Source organism: Podarcis raffonei, chromosome 9 (assembly GCF_027172205.1).
Source record: "Podarcis raffonei isolate rPodRaf1 chromosome 9, rPodRaf1.pri, whole genome shotgun sequence".
NCBI lineage: Eukaryota > Metazoa > Chordata > Lepidosauria > Squamata > Lacertidae > Podarcis > Podarcis raffonei.
In genome coordinates, this window is record NC_070610.1 from 66,748,546 (window position 1) to 66,773,212 (window position 24,667).

General features: G+C 41.8%; 1 protein-coding gene across 5 annotated transcripts in view; it reads left to right on the forward strand.

The window, feature by feature from the left end:
* The window catches only part of WDFY3 (WD repeat and FYVE domain containing 3), a 132,098-nt gene that overhangs the window by 72,856 nt on the left and 34,575 nt on the right, over positions 1 to 24,667 (forward strand). For 4 of the 5 annotated variants that reach the window (XM_053404180.1, XM_053404176.1, XM_053404178.1 and 1 more), the window contains 15 exons: positions 258 to 410; positions 3,170 to 3,243; positions 4,190 to 4,351; positions 4,863 to 4,957; positions 6,421 to 6,541; positions 9,316 to 9,533; positions 12,573 to 12,808; positions 14,564 to 14,698; positions 15,150 to 15,329; positions 16,749 to 16,982; positions 18,226 to 18,325; positions 19,796 to 19,956; positions 20,619 to 20,848; positions 22,471 to 22,580; positions 24,010 to 24,192. In XM_053404180.1, coding sequence (XP_053260155.1) covers positions 258 to 410; positions 3,170 to 3,243; positions 4,190 to 4,351; positions 4,863 to 4,957; positions 6,421 to 6,541; positions 9,316 to 9,533; positions 12,573 to 12,808; positions 14,564 to 14,698; positions 15,150 to 15,329; positions 16,749 to 16,982; positions 18,226 to 18,325; positions 19,796 to 19,956; positions 20,619 to 20,848; positions 22,471 to 22,580; positions 24,010 to 24,192 — 2,392 coding nt within the window. The remainder of the gene's footprint in view (positions 1 to 257; positions 411 to 3,169; positions 3,244 to 4,189; positions 4,352 to 4,862; positions 4,958 to 6,420; positions 6,542 to 9,315; positions 9,534 to 12,572; positions 12,809 to 14,563; positions 14,699 to 15,149; positions 15,330 to 16,748; positions 16,983 to 18,225; positions 18,326 to 19,795; positions 19,957 to 20,618; positions 20,849 to 22,470; positions 22,581 to 24,009; positions 24,193 to 24,667) is intronic. The other variant, XM_053404177.1, reaches the window with a different exon arrangement.

Below are 24,667 nucleotides of genomic sequence, written 5' to 3' on the forward strand. Positions count from 1 at the left end.
ACTTTACCTCTTTCTGCTTTTCCATTGTAATTCTTGGTATTATCCATAGTTTACGACAATGAAATGTACACTGTACATGATCTTTGAATTTACAGAAGCATGGCTCTGCGAATCGCTCTGCCCTGCTGTGATACTTTTTATTATGCTTGGAATAAGATGATATTTCCTTTGTCTGCAAAAGGCTGTAAGAATTATAAAAGGAGGAGGGAAACCCACTTTGCCACTCAGTGTCCATATGTTGCTTCCTTGTATTTCAGTTATTGGCAATGCTGTTAAAGAAGAAACGCTCTCTCCTGAATAGCCACATTCTTCATTTGACCTTTTCCTTGGTGGGGACTGTTGACAGCGGTCACGAAACATCCATTATTCCAAATTCAACTGCCTTCCAAGACCTGCTTTGCGACTTCGAGGTACGTAGGGCACCCCTCAAAGCTGGAAATTATTACAATCATTAGGAAACCTGGAGCAAGTGTTTTCTGAAACAGAAAGCACGCCGGTGAAGAGATTGGTTTTGTGGATCTATGAAACTACATATCTAATGAAGTACATTATGCAATTGCAGTGCAGAGAGACTATAATCTACCAGCAATGTTGATTGATTGTAACGCAGCCCTCTTAAAATATATTACATTATTCTGTTTCGTGAAGGAGGTAAGTTTTGAAGCTAAACTCAAGAGTTGGTGTCAGAAATGCCTTTTGAAATAACACACGATCAATCATGGACGGCCTCTAACGTAATCGTTTTGCTTGAAGGGAAGGGAAGGCGAATAGTTGCCAGTAAGGAGCAGCATGATCAGTCTACCACTGTTTGCTCAGACCAGCGAAGCACCCTGACCTAGAAACCTTTTCACGAGTCAGGCATGATCATATAACCTGCTAAGGTTGTTGGTGTGAAGCAGAGACAGGGGACCTTTTTCAGCCAGAGGGCAACATTCCCTTCTGGGGGCCACATGCCAATGGTGGGCAGGGACAGAGTCAAAAGTTGACAGAGCATTGAATGGTAATTGCTTTCCTTTGTGCAGTAGGCTAGTTCCTACACACATCCACACACCGCTTTCTATCCTCCATCCAGGCCAGTAAGATGCATTCAATGATGCATTTTAGGTCGGCAGAAACATAGAATCGTAGAGTTGGAAGGGATCCTGAGTTTCATCTGGTCCAGCCCCCTGCAATGCAGGAATCTCAGCTAAAGCATCCCTGACAGATGGCCATCCAACTTCTGCTTAAATACCTCCAAGGAAGGAGAGTCCACCACTTCTCCTGGGAGTCTGTTCCACTGTCAAACAGCTCTTGCTATCAGAAAGTTCTTCTGGGTGTTTAGTCAGAATCTCCTTTCTTGTAACTTGAAACCATTGTTTCAGGTCCTAGTCTCCAGAGCAGGAAAAATAAACAAACTTGCTTCATCTTCCACGTGACAGCTGTTTAGATATTTGAAGATGGATATCGTATCTCCTCTCAGTCTCTCCTCTTTTGCACACTAAACATACCCAATTCCCTCAACCGTTCCTCCTAAGGCTTGGCTTCCAGACCCTTTATCATCACTCAGGTGCAAAGCAGGGCTAGTAAGAGGATGTGGCCTTGGGTGAGATGGTGTGGCTTTGGAGTGCCCCGCGGGTCAGACAGAGAGGCCTGGATGGCTGCATTTTGAGCATCCCCATCGATGGTGTCAAGATACTGCTGTACCACTGTAGCTGGTCTCACTGCAGTTCACTTCACTAGCCCAAACTCATTGGCTGCCCCCATACAGAATCCTCACCTGACATCAGTTAAGTTGTCTGCTCAAGGTCCACTGTAGTGCTTTGGCAGGTCTCAGTGTTGGAGAGTGCACAAAATGGCAGTGGCAACACTGGCAATAGATACTGGATGGCATGGGTGGGTGCCACAGGTCCTATGAATGGAATATGAGTCGAGTGACCATTTTCTGAATTTGTGTTGTGCATGACGAGCAAATAATGACCCATGGCAGATTCTGGTTTCCCGCCTTTGTGTTTAAACTGATAATCCAAACACACAGTATTTGTAGTTTTAAGTAATGCCAGCGGAACTGAGGGACAAGATTTGATAAAGGGCAGGACTAGCAAACAGCAAAAGACAGGTTACACTGATGACCAGAAAATGAGAATTTTTTTAAAAAATGAAAGGGAGTTTGTATATGTGGTCTTGGGAAGTAGGATTTTTGAGGCGGTTGCAGATCAGAGAGAACGATATCACAGAAAAAGTAAAATCGGAAATGAAGAAAGGAGCGAGGGCAGAGGTGGGGGGAGAAGCAGCAGCACATTACCTTGAGCGAAGTCAAGGGTATGAGAAAGGGAAATGATTGGACAGGCAAGTTAAGTTTGGAGATTTAAATGAAAATACTTTTGACTATGTAGTTTGATTTGCGGTAACTTTTCACATTGCTGTTAACTGAAGGAGGTCTGCACACTGATCATAACAAGAGGAGAAAGGGATTATTTTTGCAGTGACAGAAGGCTAGCAGGAAGCGGCCTTTGAAGAAGAGATTTAAGTTATAGAGAATAGAGGTGTCTAGGCCACAAACAAAGGCTTTAGCAATAACAGAAGCAAATAACCAAGATGGAGAAAATGACTAGTATTTTTCTATGAATATTTTCTTATCACTATCACGTTCTGATTCATTTTTTAACAGATTAATTAGACTTCCGCCTTTTTGTTCTCTTCCTTAATAACAATGTCAATTTTTATCATAGTTAAGTAAAACCCAAGTCACATCCACACACTTGTATGAGGCAAGTGGAAGTCGATCAACTTCTACGGCATTGATTAATGTGCTGTATTAGCGCTGTTTGTTGTTTAGTTTTCAGATTTTAATCTTTCTCTGTTAGATTCTTAATCTTTTATAAGTGGAAGATGAAGAGGCTAAATCTTTATATCTGCAGATCAACTAGAATATGAATTTACTTGTTCTTCACTTGTTTAATCCATGGGCTTTATTGTTTGATTGGTGGGCTGACAATTGCAATCTGGTATGGAAAGAAAAGAATAATTGTTTATGATAACTTCATTTAGACTCTATTTTTTCCCAATGGGAAAAAGCAACACCTGGGACAAAAGCAGCAATAGCTAACCCTAATATTGGTAGTCTAGAATAACTCTACTAAGCAGAATAGCACATGCCAGCTATAAATCAGCTGTATATTTTGTATTTCAGGTCTGGCTGCATGCACCCTATGAACTTCACCTTTCCTTATTTGAACATTTCATTGAGCTTCTTACTGAATCCAGGTAACGTCTGATATAATTTGTCTTGTAAACAATACAGCATTATGTACAATCCAGATTTTGTCTCCCAGTCTCTCTCCCCTTTACTTGCTTTGATGCTGTGTCATGGTTTTGATTTGATATGATTTGAAGGGTTTTTCTTATGATGGGAGAATAGGAAAGGAGAGGTGGAACTTGCAGAAAAATACCGAAAGACAGACAGTGAGTTAAGAGAGCTGGACTGAATTGAATGCTAAGCACCTAGTCCTAACTATTGGAAGTTCCATTCAGATAGTTATGAAGACTACAATATAAAATGCAAACATGAAGTCGTGTTTTGTTATGTCATTGGCCATGCTGGCTGGCTGTATTCCAGAACATTTCATTGGCACTGGGATGGGGAAGATTGCGTTAGACCCATGTCCTGTCACCATCAGATATTTGGTAGGCAGGCCCAAGAGACTAGGCTTTTTCTGTAGTCAGAAACTTAGACTTCCCCTGCTTTTTTCCACAGCAGTTGGCCTACTTGCTTCAACAGCATTTGGCTGTTTTAACCATCCCATATACATTTGTATGTTAATAGCAAAGATGGTCAGCAAACAATAAGAGTGGACAAAGGTATTTCCAAACCAATCTGTTTATATAAAGTAGTTTTTGTTTGCTCTTATTCTTGGCTGCTACCAATTTTACCTGTGTTCTTATCTATCATGATGGCTGATGTATTTGTGTGTGGGTTTGTAAGCAACCTTGGAATGAATGTATCTGATGTAAAGCCAGGTTAAAGAAACTAATTGAAGTAAATGGGGGGAAATATGTTCCCACGTTTGACATTATATTCTCGTTACATGGTATGAACATAAGTCAAGTGGATTGCTAGATTCATCTTTTTTTAAAAAGAGAGAGCTGTAGTGCATGGGCTACTCAAATCAATGAGAATTGCTTATTATTTAAGCTGTTCTTTTCATTTCAGTGAAGCAGCAAAGAATGCAAAACTGATGAGGGAGTTCCAGCTTATCCCAAAACTTCTGCTGACACTTCGAGACATGTCTTTGTCTCAGCCAACTATTGCCGCTATTAGCAATGTACTGAGCTATTTGCTTCAAGGATTTCCTAGCAGCAATGACTTGCTCAGGTACCAAATAGAGTTATCCTTTGATTTCCTTCTTTCTACAATAAATAAATAAATAAAAATAGATCGCATGTTTCTCTGTGAGGCTACATTTATCTTCCGTTGCTCTGAATCTACCAGCCTGGGAAACATAAAACATTCCTTATGTACACAGTTTTTTTTCATGCTTGGTAGATTTAATAATAATCTTTTACAGTGGCTTTCCAGAATCGATTTCAAAATACCTTGAAGATGATGTTCTTTCCCCTCCCTATGCTTCAAAATGTCCTATTTATAGTAATTTTGCACAAATGGAGAGAGAGAGTTATCCAGGACAATTTGTTTCAGAGTGTGCGTGCGTGCGTGCATGTGTGACTGAGTCAACTTTATTCAATCCTAATAAATATCAGAATCTGAATTTTAAAGAAAATAATTGCTGCTTAGTGTTGCTTTGCAGCCAATGTTAATTAATGACAAATTAAACTCCACCTGTCAAACGGAGTGCATGCTGTTTTTCCCCCTCTTATCCACCAAGGTTTGGGCAGTTCATCTCTTCTACTTTGCCTACATTTGCAGTCTGTGAGAAATTTGTAGTCATGGAGATGAACAATGAAGAAAAGCTTGACACTGGTAAGTAGATCCAGTTCTAGTGGAACCGAAGAAATCACTCAAGACATGTTTTCTCATTACCACGGATGATGATCTCTTTGTTTTCAGTGCTACAGTTCCTTCACTTTTCCTCTCTAGAAAGATAACCTTTTAATTAGGGTGGCCCTTTTAAAGATAATTTTCCAAGGTTGCACTCTACAAACTTCCGCACCCAAGAAACTCTCATTTAAGTCAAAGAGGCTGGCATGGAAATAAATTCCACTGGCTTGTGTTGCAAAAAGTGCAGAAAGTTAAGAGAAAAGTCCTTTTCACGGAAATAAAATAAAAGAAAACTTACTGCATGGCCCTAAAATGTTAAATCTCCTGCCATAGATCCTCTATGATATTTACATGTAAAAGCAGTTGGTTGCGACCAAGTGTGTGGGACTTGGCCACACAGAGTTGAAAGTGATTAGTCTCATTGATTTTGGTTTTCTTTTCATGTAAAAGGAATTGGGTTTAATTGAACATTCAAGCCATCTAAATGGAAATGAAGTGGAAGAAATGTTTACATTGGCACTTTTTGAAGTGTAGTCTACAAGAAAAGTAATGAAATTCCAGGTGGCCTACATGGACCACGGCTCTTCAATTGTTCTGAACCACAAATTGCATGAAAAAGCAGGAGTAAACAGTTTCTAGCATATACTTTAAAGGTAGCAGAGCTTGTATTTCTTGGCTACACTGTACCATTAAACATCAGCTGGAAGTTCTTCCCCCCTTCATTTCCCTTTGTGTGAAAAGGAAAAAGTAACGAAGTCTGAAATGAAAACAAAATAAAACAGAGCCTTTATGAGCTTTAAAATCCTCTTAACTTTAGGCCCTCTACCATTCTGCTCTTTAGTTCAGAAATTCCAAGTATTTTCCCTCCACCCTTTATTGCCCTAAACATGATGGGAACTTTTATAGTGCTTCTGCACATAGAGTAGAAGAAAGAAACTGAAGAAAAGAAAATGGTTAATTTGAAGTGTTTGTCATATTTTCCTTACCTAGGCAATTTTCCCACCATCCAAGTTGGTTAAATGTTTCAGTCTTGATTAGTAGGTTCATCTTCACTCACCTCCAGAGCTTGGAATCTGTTTTATGGCGTACTAGTAACAATATTTTTAATTCATACTCTTGCTACATGAAATTCATTTGGGCGTAGTTCTTAACTGTGGGTGCAATCACAGTGAATTTACTGCCGATTTCCCCCTTTTCTGTTTGTGGTGACTGCCATTCTGTAACCTGCAACTGTTATTTTCAATCAGCAGTCTAGCGTATTTTCAGCTCAAGCAGGTTTTAGTTATACACTGTTTGTTACAATAGCAGAAAACTATTTACAAACCAGTTATATTTTGAGGGGGCAGGAGGCTTAATGGCAACTGATGTTATTTTAGAAGATACAATACTTGCAAGAAGCATTCCACTGATGTGTTTCAAAGCTAACTATGCATTTTGTGTTTTAGGAACGGAAGAAGACTTTGGAGGTCTTGTTTCTGCAAATCTTATCCTTCTGAGGAACCGACTGCTGGACATACTGCTTAAGCTTGTGTATACGTCTAAAGAAAAAAACAGTGTCAACTTGCAGTGAGTACAAATAGCCTAACTTTTGCTAGAAAATGTGACTGTGTCAGGAACCCACAACGCCTTAATGGACAAAAACAAGGCTTAGTCAAGCTCTACTTGAGAGTTCCACAGATGGTGTTAGCTGCTTTCAGCATATCCCTGTAATTGGCATTGTCTTGCACCCCCCCTTTTTTTTTAATAAAATTTTTATTGGCTTTTCAACATATATTATAAGACACTACAAACAACAAACACAAACAAACAAACAAACAAACATAAAAACATGTATAATTTCATAAATTTTTTCATGTACCCAATTTCAACGACTTCCCCATGCCTCCCTTTTCTGCATCCCTATTTTAAACTTTTTCAGCAACCCCTGATCTAAATTACTTATAAATTCCTTTCTTTAAACCCTTTTCTTTCCTCTTATCCAATCATTTATCTCTGCAAATCTGCTATGCTTTACTCATGACATTTTAACACTCACTAATTTTACAAGAATTTTTAAGATAAAATTTGAATTTCTTCCAATCTTCTTCCACCGTCTCTTTCCCTTGGTCACGGATTCTGCCCGTCATCTCTGCCAGTCCCATGTACTCGATCACCTTCGTCTGCCACTCTTCCAGTGTGGGTAGTTCTTGTGTCTTCCAATACTTTGCTAGTAAAACTCTTGCTGCTGTTGTAGCATACATAAAAAACGTCCTATCTTTCTTTGACACCAATTGGCCTACCATGCCCAGGAGAAAAGCCTCTGGTTTCTTATAAAAGGTACACTTAAGCACCTTCTTAATTTCATTATAAATCATTTCCCAGAAGGCCTTAATCCTTGGGCACGTCCACCAAAGGTGATAGAAAGTACCTTCAGTTTCATTACATTTCCAGCATTTGTTATTGGGCAAATGATAGATTTTTGCAAGCTTGACTGGGGTCATGTACCACCTATAAATCATTTTCATAATATTCTCTCTTAGGGCATTACATGCCGTAAACTTCATTCCGGTGGTCCATAACTGTTCCCAGTCAGCAAACATAATATCATGTCCAATGTCCTGTGCCCATTTAATCATTGCTGATTTAACCGTTTCATCCTGTGTATTCCATTTCAACAGCAAGTTGTACATTCTTGACAAATTCTTAGTATTGGGTTCTAACAATTCTGTTTCTAACTTTGACTTTTCCACCTGAAAGCCGATTTTCCTGTCCTGTTTAAATACTTCATTTATCTGGTAATAATGAAGCCAATCTCTTACTTTAGACTTCAGTTTTTCATAGCTCTGTAATTTCACATTTCCACTTTCTTGTTCTATAATTTCCCAATATTTTGGCCATTTAGATTCCATATTAAGTTTTTTGACTTCCTTAGCCTCCATTGGTGACAACCACCTAGGGGTTTTATTTTCCAACAGATCTTTATAACGAATCCAAACATTGTATAATGCTTTCCTAACAATATGGTTTTTGAAACCTTTGTGAGTTTTTACCTTGTCATACCATATATATGCATGCCAACCAAACCTATTATTGAACCCTTCTAAGTCCAAAATGTCTGTGTTCTCAAGAAGTAGCCAGTCTTTCAGCCAGCAAAAAGCTGCTGCTTCATAGTACAGTTTTAAGTCCGGCAGGGCAAACCACCCTCTTTCTTTTACATCAGTTAATATCTTAAATTTTATTTTGGGCTTTTTGCCCTGCCAGACAAATCTAGATATATCTTTCTGCCACTTCTTGAAACAGTCCATTCTGTCCAGAATCTGCAATGTTTGAAATAAAAACAACATTCTTGGCAAAACATTCATCTTAATAACAGCAATTCGGCCTAACAAGGAAAGTCTCAGATTCGACCATATTTCTAAATCTTTCTTAATTTCTGTCGGCATTGTCTTGCACCCCTGTGCCATAGCAAAGACAGGGGGCAGTTGCAGTCATTATTATGGCGGCTACATCTATGCTTGTGGAATTACCGCCGCATGTTTCTGTGCACAGCTGTGTACACCTGGAATTGGGCAAGTAGATGGTCAATTAATAGTGAAATGCTAATAAGGCAACCATCTATTGACGGCATTTATTTAAAGAGATTGCAGATTTTTATGTATTTATCAATTTCATTTATTTCAGAGCCACACTCTTCCAAAGTTTGGGGTCACCCTTCCAAAGACATCTTGAATGGAATTTGGGTGACCTGACTTCCACAGTTGAGAAGCATCCACCAAAAATGCTTCTCAGTTCCCCTGTGTGGCCGTTGGTTGGTTGGTTGGTTGGTTGGTTGGTTGGTTCATGGTGCAGTAATAATAATAATAATAATAATAATAATAATAATAATAATAATAATAATTTAAAGTAACTGAAGTGATGAACCTCTTCTTCATATAGTCTCATTCATCAAGTAGCTTTATAGACTGAAGGAAATTTTCCATTTATGAAAAATTGTTTCACAGGAAAGTGAATAGGAACTTATCTAAGACTATTAGAGTTTGAAGGGTCTGCAAGGGCCATCTACTTCAACCCCATTCAAGGCAGGAATCTTTTGCCCAACATGGGGCTTGAACCCGCAACCCTGAGATTAAGAGTCTCCTGCTCTACCGACTGAGCTATCCAGCAGACATTATTCTGAATGCTCTTAAGGAGAGTTAGCACATTCTCAATTGTGTATGCTCAACCTTGCAAAATGCAAACAGAGTTAAAGTTACATATCAAACAGAATGAAAAGCACCTAACATTTTTATCCTATAAGGCTTGCCCATTTTGTCTGGCTTTAGTCCATTAATGCTGTAGCATTCCCCCTACTTTTTATTCAGGGCTTGTGAAGAACTGGTCCGGACCCTGGGGTTTGACTGGATTATGCTGTTTATGGAAGAGCACTTGCACCCCACCACAGTGACAGCAGCCATGAGGATTCTGGTGGTCCTGTTGAGCAACCCAGCCATTCTCATCAAGTTCAAAGAAGGCCTCACTGGCGGAGGCTGGCTTGAGCAAACAGATTCTGTGTTGACTAATAAGATTGGAACGGTGCTTGGTATGAATATTTTAAAACGTCCTAATTTTTGAACCCTTTTTCTCCCCACCCTCACTTTCATTTTATTTTTAATTTGAATGTTGTGGCTAATACAGAATTGATCTAGTACCAGGAAGGCCAGTTTCGATGTAGCATTCTTAACAGTTGTGAGATGGTCTCTAGAGTGAATCTCTGGAGGCATGCACTCAGAAAGTATTGCAACTGAACGGGTCATCCTGTGGAATGTACTCCTCTTAGCCTAAGGTTGTAGGCGTGGGTGATTTGAGCTCACACCTTTATGGATGAGCACATTTCACAGATAGCTCATTAAGGCAAACCAGTTTTAGTCTGTCTGTGATTATGGCTGTAAAACCCCCATGTAAATCAACTCCAGCCATGTACAAGATCATAGACTTGACTACTTTGTGACATTACAGTGGTGCCTCGCAAGACGAAATTAATTCGTTCCGCAAGTTTTTTCTTCTTGCGAGTTTTTCGTCTTGCGAAGCACGGTTTCCCATAGGAATGCATTAAAAATCAATTAATGCGTTCCTATGGAGACCGCTTGCCAGGCTGGCGGTGCGGAGAAGGGCTTTTCTCCCCACCGCAAGCCTTCAGGACAAGTACGGGAACAGAGGGGAAGGCGCACAGCGCTTCTCCTCTGTTCCCGGGGCTTGCGGTGGGAGGAGGGTTTTTCCTCCCCACCGCCAACATTCAGAACAGCATTCTGAATGTTGGCGGTGGGAAGGAAAACCCTCCTCCCACCGCAAGTCTTCAGGACAGCCTTCCGAAGGCTGGCGGTGGGAGAAGGTCTCTCCGCCCCACCGGCAGCCTTCGGAGGAGTCTTCCGAAGGCTGCCGGTGGGGCGGAGAGACCTCCTCCCGCCGCCAGCCTTCGGAGCAGCCTTCCGAAGGCTCGCGGCGGGAGGAGGTCTCTCCGCCCCGCCGGCAGCCTTCGGAGGAGGTCCGAGGACAGTGGGGAAGACGCGCTGCGCTTCCCCACTGTCCCGGAGATTTCCCTATGGGCTTTCGTCTTGCGAAGGAAGCCCATAGGGAAATTCGTTTTGCGAAGCGCCTCCAAAACGGAAAACCCTTTTGTCTAGCGGGTTTTTCGTCTTGTGAGGCGTTCGTCTTGCAGGGCACCACTGTATCAGATACCGTATTGGCCCGAATATAAGCTGCACCTTTAAAATTGGAGGGGGGGAGAAAAAATACCCAAATATAAGCCATTCCATTCCTTGCTGCTCCTGGCTGCATACCGTAAGGTCACAAATATAAGCCGCACTTTAACTTTTCACCATTGGAATTTGGGGGGGAAGTGAGGCTTATATTCAGGCCAATACGATACAAAGCATCCCAGTGAATCTGACAAACTCAGAGGTTTCCGCGAAACAGTACTGCATAGGAACACAGTGACATCTGAGGAATATTGAGGATCATTCACAGTGCAATGCTATGTTTGTCTACTCAGAAATAAGTCCCACCCAGTGGGGTTTACTCCCTAGTAAGGGCACTTAAGAGTATAGCCTTAGTCACCTTTCAACGAATGTTGAAGCTAGAATCCAAATCCATTTTGTCCCAGCTTCCTCCCATGCGTGGGGAGAGTGATGTGTGGGTTGCTGTACACAAGCAATCTTCGTGTTTGCGCTTCCCAAATTATCTCTTGACGTTATTGGAACAGCAATTGCAGCTGCTGCTGTAATATAAGAATAGGTCCAAAATAAAATATTTGGAAAGTACTGAGATGACTAAACCTTTAAAATTGGAGGAGAGAGTTGAGAAACCATCTATGAACCTGAGTTGTACCTGATGAACAATACATTGAGCATCTCTAGATTAGGGCATAGTCCATTACTTAGCAAGAGAGTATACTAAAATTTGAATGTTTGTAACAGAAGCAAAATAATTAAATTACAAACATTGAATGGTAGATGACATTCTTTATGTCAGATGTCTTTTTATACGAGAAACTTATTTATCAGGGATGACAGGTAGAGGGCACAGAACAAAAGATAGTGAACATTTTTGGATGATACTGAGATTATGGAATTTAGGTGAAATTGGATTCCAATTTGAGTTCTATATGGAAATGAGAATATAATGTATTTTAAAATAAATTAGGTCCTATTTCAGTGCCACTGTCTTGTATTCTCATAGGAGAATCCTTTTGATTATGTACTTAAAACAATGGTATTTCAGAGTTCCTACTTAAATTGAATCACCTTATTCCCTGGATGTAGCCTGTGTTTGAAAACAGTAGTATTGTTCTGGGTCCCCCCCCCCCATCTGTGTTCAGTTCTCCTATGTTCATAATTTTTGACAAATCCAAACCAATAAAATGCTGGTGCTTGGGAACCCTGCACAATGGATTTTGACAGGTGGGCAGGACAACCTACCTGTCCATCATGAGATGCCATATTGATGTTATGTGATTGGCAGATGGGTTATCCTGTCCACCTGTCAAAATTGGCCCACAGGATGGAGCCAGGAAAAGATCTGGCCCTTGGATCCAGTAGGGTTCCCCACCCCTGATTTAAAGAGATGTTAACCTTTTTATTAAGGGACGCGGGTGGCGCTGTGGGTTAAACCACAGAGCCTAGGACTTGCCAATCAGAAGGTTGGGAGTTCGAATCCCCGCGACGGGGTGAGCTCCTGTTGCTCGGTCCCTGCTCCTGCCAACCTAGCAGTTCGAAAGCACATCAAAGTGCAAGTAGATAAATAGGTACCACTCTGGCGGGAAGGTAAATGGCATTTCCGTGTGCTGCTCTGGTTCGCCAGTAATTTCATTACTTTGCACATTCCTCTGCACAATCCCAAAACATTTTGACAGGGCAGGCAAATAAAATGCCATAGCAGAAAAGCGTCCATCTTGGGGTTTTTTAACCATTGAATTAATATTGGCCTGGTATTTTTGCAACCTGTTGCTCTGACTACCCTATTTATTGTCGATACTAGTTACGCACAGGTGTTAACCGCGGTGCTCTGTTCCGTTACGTTGATGTTGTGAATCGGACCCACTGTTGTTGCTTTTTGGCTTTTAATTTTACTTTCCCCCTCTCAGGTTTCAACGTTGGCAGGAGTGCTGGCGGCAGATCGACTGTCAGGGAAATTAACCGGGAGGCTTGTCATTTCCCAGGCTTTCCGGTTCTTCAGTCATTTCTTCCTAAGCACACGAATGTGCCTGCGCTCTATTTCCTCCTAATGGCACTTTTCCTGCAGCAGCCAGTCACTGAACTGCCTGAAAACCTGCAGGTCAGTGCACCTGTCATCACCAGCCGATGTAATCAGGGAGGCCAGGTAGGGATTATCTAGCAAGATACCAATTTTGTTAAGTGTGACTCAAAAAAGCAAAGGGGGGGAGTGATGGTTTGAAGCCCCCTTCACAGTAGAGTACTTAAGCTCTGCAATGAAAGTTGTGATGAAGCATTCTGTATCTGAGAGGGACTTGACATTAGTTCCAGTGCCAGTTAGAATCATGCTTAATAGAAATATAAAGGACATAAGAAGATACAGCCTTCATTCCCTTGCATTGTGTGAACAAATCTTCTCTTGCGCTCTTCTAGAATTCCACTGAATTCAGTGGAGGTCTCAATGGTTAACAGGCACAGGTCATTGTAATGTCAAGTTTAATTTTGTGTGAATGATGGGGAATGCTCTTCAGAAGGCTTTATAATTTGAAAATGAATGCATGACTAAAGAAGGGTCAGGACAGTGTGCTGTTTGAGAAACAATAAAGAGGAGCTGCATATATAGGCATGATACTGTATTTCTCCCAAGTTTTTGTTTCTTCGTGGAACTCAGTTAAAAAAGCAAACAGTTTGTACGGTTGGACTGGAGTCCGAAAGGTGCCCTGATAGGCTCCTCTTTTGTAATTCACAAGTAGCAACTTAAGCATATGCTAAAGCTGCCCCAAGGCCAGGAGCAGTGGGCAGAGAGATAATATGCCTCAACGCCATCTGGAGGTGTATAGTATTGTACTTTTGAAGTACACAAGCAGATAATGAGAGGTCTTTAAAGGCTGCATGCTGAGTTTACTGGAAATTGCTTGATGGGAGCGTTTAGAGCTTCAGTCAGGCTGCTGCGTTTCCATGCGCTGCTCTGCTTTGCCAGAAGCAGCTTAGTCCTGCTGGCCACATCACCCGGAAGCTGTACGCCGGCTCCCTCAGCCAATAAAGCGAGATGAGCGCCGCAACCCCAGAGTCGGCCATGACTTGACCTAATGGTCAGGGGTCTCTTTACCTTTAAGGCTGCTGCTAAATTCCAATAAAACTTGAAATACAGAGAGATGGGGTGGGGGGGGGACTGCTGTGGTATTTTGCAGTGGATGGGACTTGCTAGATGTTCTGGTGGAAGTTCCATCTGAGTCTTCAGTAACAGAAGATGGAAGCACCTGGATTGCCCAGATGCTTCAGTGGGCATCAACATTGTCAGTGTTCCCAGTGCCAAAAATATTAGTTGCATCCTTTATAAATGTGGGTTTTGCTAGATCCCCTGCATTCAATGGAACAATCAGCTCCCCAGATTCCATGGGACATAATACACCTCAGAATCCTGTTGGGTAGTTTCCTCCATTTCTAGGGTTCAGCATTGAAAACCAACAGACATTGATGGAAACCCAATAGAGACCTACAATTCCTGTTGTGTTCATTTGGCAGTACCTCTACATAGGCGCTTCTAATTGTCTTGAGTTGTCACTTGAGCACTAAATTGGAACAAGTGCCCCTACCCCCAGTAAAACAAATTGCAGTATGACAAGACACATCCCAAGTTAATGTTGCCCTTTTCTATGGAATATAATAATAATAATAATAATAATAATAATAATAATAATAATAATAATAATAATAATTACTATTATTATTATTATTATTATTATTATTATTATTATTATTATTATTATATAATAAATAATTTTATTTATGGCCCGCCCTCCCCAGCCAAAACCGGGCTCAGAGCGCCTAACATCAATTATAGTGATACTTTTAAATTGGGTTGTGTGTTGACTATTATTTTCCCATCCCCCTAATTCTCAATTTTCTTTCCAATCAACAGTTTGACTTGGATTCCATTTGGACATTTATATTTGGTGTTCCTGCATCAAGTGGCACTGTGGTTGCTTCAGTTCACAATCTTTGCACAGAAGCTGCATTTTTGCTGCTGGGGATGCTTAGGAGCATGTTGAATTCAGTAAGTATGAACACTGTTCAGATGTCAATAAACATCCAGCTTCCTAATTATGTGTTACCATTTGCCTTTGAAAGCTCAGAGAGGCTTACCTGGGGCTATGAGGCAGTGTTCCCTCCATATGCTAATAGGGCTGATACATGCTTAGCTTTAATATGTTATTTATTATCTTTATGATGCCGTTGGTGGACATGGTTGTTTAGAGAGCAACATAAGCAAAAAAACATATCTCCATGTCCCAGTGAGTTTATCTTCAACCGTTTTAGATTAAAGACAAATTAACAAAATGATGAGATGATATCTTTCTCTCCATACAGTGTGTTTTTCTTTTATTTCATCAGTAGTGATCTTATTTATATAGTGGATTTTGTTTTATATTAAGATCCCAGTGCAGGTTATGGCTATATAACACACACACACATACTATTAGCTTTGTTTTTGCCTTCCATTACAGCCTTGGCAGTCCGAAGAAGAGGGTTCTTGGCTTCGGGAATATCCAGTCACATTGATGCAGTTTTTCCGCTACTTGTATCACAATGTTCCTGATCTGGCTTCAATGTGGATGAGCCCCGAGTTTCTTTGTGCACTGGCAGCCACTGTATTCCCTTTCAACATCCGGCCATACTCAGAAATGGTAAGAGAACAACACACACACACACACAAAGTAGAAACCAGCTCTCTCTCTCTCTCTCTCTCTCTCTCTCTCTTACTTCTTGTCCATATGGCATTTTCTGTTGGGATCTGGGGTTTTTATTTGCTGAAGTTCTGCATTTATATACCACCTTTCCATACAATAGGACATGCTAGTTTATATATATATACACACACACACACACACACACACACACACAGGTGGCGCTGTGGGTTAAACCAGAGAGCCTAGGACTTGCCGATCAGAAGGTCGGCAGTTTGAATCCCCGTGATGGGGTGAGCTCCCGTTGCACGGTCCCTGCTCCTGCCAACCTAGCAGTTCAAAAGCACGTCAGAGTGCAAGATAAATAGGTACCGCTCTGGCAGGAAGGTAAACGGTGTTTCCGTGTTCTGCTCTGGTTCACCAGAAGGGGCTTAGTCATGCTAGCCACATGACCCGGAAGCTGTACACTGGTTCCCTCGGTCAGTAAAGCGAGCTGAGCGCCACAAGCCCAGAGTCGGCCACGACTGGACCTAATGGTCAGGGGTCCCTTTACACACACACACACACACACACACACACAAAATGCATATAATGGGTTGTGTGTTGGACAAGGACGTCGGAGATGAGGGTTCAGATCCCTGCTCAGCCATGAAACACACTGGCTGACCTTGGGCCAGTCGCTATGTCTCAGCCTAATCTACTTCACAGGGTGGTTGTGAGGATAAAATGGGGAAGGCGAAAAGCATGTGCTCCACTTAGGCTTCTTGCAGAAAAGGTGGAGTGCAAATGCAATTAATAAAAACAATAACAAATTTAGATGGTGTGTGTTGGTAGGGTATAACTGCCTCCAACATAGAAACAGGAACGTATTGCTAACAGTTGTGGTTAGAGTACGACAGAAGGCAATGGGAATGGGATGATCTAGACCAGGGGTAGGCAGCCTAAGGCCCGGGGGCCAGATGTGGCCCAATCACATTCTCAATCCGGCCCATGGATGGTCTGGGAATCAGTGTGTTTTTACACGAGTAGAATGTGCCCTTTTATTTAAAATGCATCTCTGGGTTATTTGTGGGGCATAGGAATTCGTTCATTATTATTTTTTTTCAAAATATAGTCCGGCCCCCCACAACTTCTGAGGGACGGTGGACCGGCACACAGCTGAAAAAGGTTGCTGACCCCTGAAAATACTCTTATTATCCAGCTGGGGAAAACCTTTCGGAAGAAAATTGCATTCACTTGTTTCCTGAACAGTCCAGGAAACAGTCCAGAAAGCAACAATCCCTAAAGTTTATACTTGTAGAAAAGCAACACTAAAATAAGTGAATAACTGCAAACTGCTCCCTTCCTTGCCTTGGCGAAGATAGTTTTGGTTCTAGTAAATCACTTGACTTGCGTTATTGGTTGTTTTTTTTTTTAAAGGTTACTGATTTGGATGATGAAGTTGGATCTCCAGCAGAGGAGTTCAAAGCATTTGCCTCTGACACAGGAATGAACCGAAGCCAGTCAGAATACTGCAATGTTGGATCCAAGACCTATTTGACCAACCACCCCGCTAAGAAGTTTGTGTTTGACTTCATGCGTGTGCTGATAATTGATAACCTCTGCCTTACACCTGCTAGCAAGCAAACTCCTTTAATAGACCTTCTCTTGGAGGTAGAGTTGGCCTTCTGCCGTTGTTCCTTTAAGCAGGACCAGAGGTTGTAGCGAGTAGTTTTCATGATCTGTTGTTTGTTAAGTGTACCGGTTGTACCAAATTGTGAGCGATGGTAATTTGCAGCCCTTGGATTGTATCCAACCCTGTGGAAGGGCTAGCTGGCCTGTGAGTTGCCACCGCTTTCTCTTTTCACTCCCTTTCCTCTGAAAGATCCCTGAAACTGTTCTGGAGGAAAGGGATGAAAGGAGAGCCAAACATATGGGTGGGCCAAAGAAAGAAAGAAAGAATGCTTCTTGTATGACCCTGGGTGGATCTAGACACTGGGGGGGGGGACGGCGACACGCTGCCGCTATAAATAAGTCAGAAATTATATCGTTATAACAAAAGAAAGAAATCCCTATGGAAAACTGTGTTTTAAAATTTCCTGCTCTCTGCCGCCATCTGGTGTTGCTTGTTTATAGCACATTAAAATAATTTTTAAAAAAATTTTCCTTCCAGTAGCACCTTAAAGACCAACTAAGTTAGTTCTTGGTATGAGCTTTCGTGTGCATGCACACTTCTTCAGATACTATTCTTAAAATAGTTGTTTCTTTACTAATGTAGCTGAGTCTCCTCTGATTATCTTGCCTTGTGTATTTTCTGGTCAGCCTCTAGCTCAGAAAGAAAGGAAGGTGATAAGGAATTCACTTCAATGTGCATCACTCTGTATGCCTCCTTAGCTTTTTGAACCAGAAAGCAGCTCAGAAAAATGCGAGAGAGCGGAGGTAGGGAGATTCCCGCTCCCCAGTGCTCACATTTGCTTCTGTCTTGTCCAGCTAGGGAGCAGCTTGGGAAATGAAGTAGAGTAGCATGTGAGCAACAAAAGGAGGCTGCATCACACTCTTGTGATCCATGTCACCCTCATCCACTTCTCACAAAGTGGCCTTTTTATGAGGACCTGCTCCCCACACCACCCCAATGAAGAGTACCAGTAGAACTAAAAAGGCATCTGTTGCCACTATTAAACAAAAAAAAGTATGTGGGTGTGTTCTATCAATTTAGCAGGTAGCTTGTATTCAGGACATTTGTTCTCATTTAAGAAAGTATATTTTAATTGACCGTATTGACCACAGTTGTTGTACATGGAGCACATTCAATTTGTGTTGAGTGCCAGACAATACGAAGCCTGGGGTTGTCCTAAATTTGCCCGTTCACAGGAAGTCCTTATGGTAAATGCTTCTATGCTTTTGTTTTATTTTCCAGGCGTCTCCCGAGAGATCAACGAGAGCACAGCAAAAAGAATTTCAGACCTATATTTTGGACAGTGTGATGGACCATTTGCTTGCCGCTGATGTTTTATTGGGTAATTAACTTGTTTTGAATGACTCTCTTTCAGTATCACTTAAGAACACACTAAAATGGGCTTTACGATGGCAAACTCAGTTCGAAAGGGGAAAAATACAGTATCTGGGAACATTTCTAAAAAAAATTGGGTAAGGACCCTGAAAGTATCTTAAGAGCCCTTATACAAGTCCTTTGGTGTGGTTGCACTTGGAATTCTGCGTACAGTTCTGTGCACAAGTCCCGCTTGTGAGCTTCTAATAAGCATCTGGTTGACCACTGTAGGAAGTAGAATGCTGGACTAGATAGGACTGTTGTCTGATCCAGCTCTTAGAAGCTCAGGCTTAATGTGTGGAAGCTTGGGCTCTATGTGTCTATACTAAGACAGCCAAGACAAGTCTCTGGTCTCTTTCAGCAGCTTCAGCTTTTGTAAGGTAAAGGTAAAAGGACCCCTGACCATTAGGAGGAGGAGGAGTTTGGATTTGATATCCCACTTTATCACTACTCTAAGGAGTCTCAAAGCGGCTAACATTCTCCTTTCCCTTCCTTCCCCACAACAAACACTCTGTAAGGGGAGTGGGGCTGAGAGACTTCAGAGAAGTGTGACTAGCCCAAGGTCACCCAGCAGCTACATGTGGAGGAGCAGGGAAGCGAACCCGGTTCACCAGATTACGAGTCCACCGCTCTTAACCACTACACCACACTGGTGCAGTTGTGACCAACTCTGGGGTTGCGGCACTCATCTCGCTTTATTGGCTGAGGGAGCTGGCGTACAGCTTCCAGGTCATGTGGCCAACATGACTAAGCCACTTCTGGCGAACCAGAGCAGCGCACGGAAACGCCGTTTACCTTCCTGCCAGAGCGGTACCTATTTATCTACTTGCACTTTGACGTGCTTTCGAACTGGCAGGAGCAGGGACCGAGCAACGGGAGCTCACCCCGTCGTGGGGATTCGAACCGCCAACCTTCTGATCGGCAAGCCCTAGGCTCTCTGGTTTAACCCACAGCGCCACCCGCATCAACTTCTGTAGCTGGTGTCAATCAGAGCTCCACTGTTCCAAACAAGGTGGGAAAAGGCAGGGAGCAAGTCTTCCAGGACTCTTAGCCAAGATGGTCTTTTAACCCATCTAATGTTTTGAGACCAGGGTATCTTGCCACCTGTTCCCACCTTCCTTCCTCTGAACTTCTGCTGTGGTCCTGAAGGGTAGGCGTACAAGGCAGCGCCTTCATGGCCTAGGCACAGGAAATGCCCTCCATCTGCACTAAACCTTTTAGCAGGTGGCAAAGACATGGCCTTGTCCCCAGTTCTGCTGGCTGGTGTGGTAGCGTTGGGAGTAATCGATTCCTCAGCAACTGGTAATGTTTGCATGTTAATCTGTCTTCCGGTTTGTAATTTAGCTTGGTTTCATTCTTAATGCTGTGCCTGTTTGACTGAAGGATGGGACGGAATTATTTGGGTAAAACATTTTTTAACGCTGTCATTGTCGTTTAGGGGAGGACGCATCTCTGCCTATTACAAGTGGAGGAAGCTATCAGGTGCTTGTAAACAATGTGTTCTATTTCACCCAGCGTGTGGTGGATAAACTTTGGCAAGGCATGTTCAACAAGGAATCCAAGCTGCTTATAGAGTTCATAATCCAGTTAATTGCACAGGTATGCTTCTCTTCTTCTTCTTCCTCATCCTCCTATTATAATTTTGGCCTGCTTAACTTTATACATTGCAATATATACAAAGATAGGGAACCTCGGAGCCAGAGGCACTTTCCTTGCGTGTTTTTGCCTGATTGGAATCTGTCCTTGTACTCTGATGATGTCTCCTTCTTCCCTGGATGGAGGAGAAGTGTGTGTGTGTGTGTGTGTGTGTGTGTGTGTGTGTAGCAACTAGTCTACTGTACAAAGGTAAAATTTCCCTGTGTTGTCTTGCCTTCTTTTGCCTCTGGCTCCGCCCACCACAGGCATGTGACTTTTGGAAAGATTACCCAGAAAGCAATACTTTCCCCTGGCTGTATGAATGTACAGATCATCAGATGGCTCTGTCTTTTAATGAACTCTCTAGATATCTACCTCCTACTTCATTATGATAAGTTGCAAGTGTATCATGGTCCTTTCCTGCAATTGAGGCCAATTCCTACAGAAACAAAATTAGAAGCTATTTTTACAAATTAATACTTGGCTATTTCCTTACACCTCAGTACCGCAGTATGGTTTACTCTGATTAGAGTGGAAGAAGTATCTTTAAAAACATGCTAATAAACTTGGGGTAATACAGAGATTCCATGTTTAAACATCTTCATTTGCATTTTTTGCTGCTTCAGTCAAAAAGAAGATCTCAGGGATTATCACTGGATGCCGTTTATCACTGCCTGAACAGGACCATCTTATACCAATTCTCCAGACCACACAAAACAGTTCCTCAGCAAGTTGCTCTCCTTGATTCTCTAAGGACGCTTACTGTCAATCGAACTCTGATCTTGGGTCCTGGGAATCACGACCAAGAGTTCTTCAGCTGCCTGGCTCATTGCTTGATGAATTTACATGCTGGGAGGTGAGCTCCTCACCTAGTGCACATACACCAGTTTGTTTAGAAAACTGTTTACTCTGTAAAATCATCAGGTGCATTGTAATTGCCCCCTCCCTTTTCTAGGGGACATATTTCTGCAGCTGCGGCTTATAAGCTAGAAACAGTCACACATATTTCCATTTATCTTGCTTGCCAGTGAAGGGGCAACGTACAGGAAATGTCGAAATAAAATTCCAGTCATGTAATGACACACAATTTAGGTAAAGACAGATGTAAAATTTCAAGAGAAGTTACAGTAGGTTCTTGACGCAGCTTTAGGTCTTACATGACCATGTGAGCCATCAGTCTTGCCCTCTCTCTCACACATGCTTCAGGTGAGGGAGTCTTTATGTAATGGTGCTTAATTTTGTCCAAATGTTGAAACTCCTGAACAGAAATACATGAAGCAGCCACGGTCATAATTTTCCTCATCTTCCTTCCTTGTCATGTGTAAACTAGGTTAACCTCAAGGGGTGGTGGGAATGTCATGTACTGAGCCCATAGAGATAGATACACATTTTTTACTCTTCGCCTTTTAGGAAGGCCCAGTGCTTTTTTTCTTAAAAAATATTTACACAGGGTCCCTGGATGTTTCACCGTCTCTTGATCCCTGTGCCACCACTTTATTTCTCACTGCCATCACCCAGGCCCTACCTGGTACAATACTGAGTCCAGTCAGGTTTAAATTGGAACATAAACTTCTGTTTATTTATTGCAGTTTAACAAGCATGTGGTTTCATAAACGGTATCGGTCAATTACAATCGTAGCATACTTATCCAGACCTATAACTTCTGCTACCTGCTCTCACTCACTAAACCACCTCTCAGATATTTACTTGTCTACCTAGCTCCTAACTGTTCCTGACTCAACTTATTTCGCTACACTAACTCAACCTACCCACAGACTCTATCCCAATTCACTCCCACTCCAACCAACCACCCAACTCCCAATGAACTCCCCTTTTGTCCCTCCCAAAGCTGGTTTTATAGTCTGACTCCACCCCCTGGGTTCTGATTGGGTAACTTGTTTAACTAATTCACCTCCAGCACTCTCATATGTTAACATCACAAGAGGTACTCTCATTTTCCTACTCATATTGAAATACTGCCCCTCAATGAGGCCAAACTTCACAAAATGTTTAGGGGTATGCGTACCCCCAGGAAAAAAGCACTGGGAAGGCCAGTCTTGATAAACATACACACACATACACAACTCTGCACTCCTAGCTAATGTAATGGAGACAAATACTGATCTAGCTTACTCCCTGAGGCGTTAGCTGTTTTTGTATGTGTTTGGAGGGTGAGAGAGAGATTCAGATATGCAGCCCCCCACCTCCTTTAGAAAGTGGTATAATTAGGAAACTTAATTCATTTATTAGATTTCTTACCTGCCCTTCACTGTGAAGTCAAGAGGATGGCTTATAACAACTTTTTAAAGACTGTATTTAAAACAGTTTTTTATGTGATGGACCCTGTTTGTTTAGGTCAGGCTTTATCCAGGTAGTGTTGAGAAATGGAGACCTCGGGCAGATCTTATGTATACTTTTTGTCCTGCATACAGTGTAACTCCTTCACTTCCATCTAACATTGTTGGATAATATTTGCAGCAGCGTAGATGGGTTTGGCCTGGAAGCAGAAGCCAGGATGACTACTTGGCATGTTATGATCCCTTCTGATGTCGAGCCAGATGGAGTCTACAATCAAGACGTTAGTGAAGGTAATTATGCAGCTGGAGTCCATCCGTCTTAAATGTCAGTTGGTATGTTAGCTAATGTATTCCTCATGTCTTCCCTTAATCTTTCGGCTGTTTCATTTAAGAGTGGGGGTATGAGTTGTTTCCCAAGGAGCTATGAAGAAAAGATTGCAGATGATAAACACTAGAATATAAAAGAAGCCATTTCGAAGTATAGGCCAAGCCAGGACTAATCAGAGGTTAATTTTGAACAGAGGACCAGTAATACAGATTACAGGCTGCATATCTACCTTAAACAGATCCTGCCCAAACGGCAGTTAGGAATAATTAGGATTAGGTTTAATCCCTCTCACTCAGCAGGACCTGCCTCTCATGGAAAATGGCTAACAATTCAGAACTCGGGAGAAAGCAAGATTTATTACAGATCTTTTTTGCAAATCATTGAAGTAGGTAGCTAAAATGGAGTTAGGATGCTGAAAGAGAAAAATAAGGAAGCCTCCAAATGACTGTCAGCAATTCCAGCATTGTCACAGCACAGACTTTCTACTTCACTGGAAAACCTTCCATTAAAAATTTCACCAGCATCATTGCTGTTTCGTTCTTGAAGAACTTGGGAACGCCATTGTATATTGGCTCAAAATGGAGGAAATCTAGTATTTGATACTATGAATTCCAGTCAGCACAAGATATTATGTGACCGATAAACAGCGCTTTTTTCTTGGGGTACACAAGGATACACCATATCGGCACCTTATTTTTTCTAGAAGAAAAGCACTGCTTATAAATCCAAATGAATAGACTCGGGTTAATATAAATCATGGGAAAAGCTAACACTAGTTTCATACAGTGTCCTAATCGTGTTAGGAGTGGGGTGAATATTTAAAAGAGAGAATCCAAAAGTGACTCTCCATTGTCTGGACCAGGCTCAAAATAAACTTGCTGTCCTCCTGCCCCCTGCCAATTCTAAAAGGTTTTTTCCTCCTCTACAATTCTGTGATTCTGAACAAGGTAGTTTTATGATTCAAGAATATTCACAAACCCCAGGTGCTTTTCTGAGGCAAGCACAGGTGGTTTGCTCCAAACTTAATTTTAGTCACACACTTGTTTTTTTGATCTCTCTCTCTCTCTCTCTCTCTCTCTCTCTCTCTCTCTCTCTCCCTCACCCCCTCATTCTTGTCTCTCATCCATTCTGCAGCTGACAGGTGCCTAGCTTTATCTTAGAGCAATTTGATTTTACCATCTGTTTAAACTGACGCTGTTTTCACTTGTTTTTAATTTGCTGCACTAGCTTGCATGATGTTGTTGTTGTTTTACTATTTATTAAACTGTACTCTTCATTTCGCGCTACTCTGTTAGCCACTCTAGAACCACAAATCTATGCTGAAGATACAGGATATTAATTATCAAAATAAATACGCATTTGTTCACTTTTGTGTCCTCTTCATGCATTTAGGTCGCCAGCTTCTTTTAAAAGCTGTAAATCGTGTGTGGACAGAACTGTTCTACAGCAAGAAACAGGCTTTGGAGGAGGTGTTCAAAGTATCTCTCCCCGTCAATGACAGGGGCCATGTGGATATTGCCCTTGTAAAGCCCCTTGTGGAAGAAGCCAGTTTAAAATGTTGGCAAAATCACTTGGGTAAGAGCAGCTATGCAGATTATTATTGTGTGGTATATAATTCTTTGGCGGCTTAGGCATATGTAAAACCCCTTAAATGTAGGGAGGAAGATGGGAGCAAAATGACATTGTCCTTGATTCCATCTGATGTTGGATAATTCGCCTTCCGTTCTACCCATCCCACAGGGCACCATTTCATCCCCTGCTTTTCATCCTAGGGAACAAGGCTTTCCTGTTCATCACCCACAGACAGTGTTACAAATGTGGAATGTGCTCTTTGAGGGCTTTGTAATATAAAGGTGTAATATCAACCTGTTTAAAAGTATGTAGGATGGGAGTGCGTTTGTGGGAGAATGCTACCATCTAGATTAGCCTGCAGCTTTTCTGGGTATCGTTTTTGGTTTGTAGCAGGGTGGGTTTGATTTAAATCAAATCGATTTAAATCACGATTTAAATCACTAATCAGTATGGCTTGATTTAAATCACTAGTCACTAA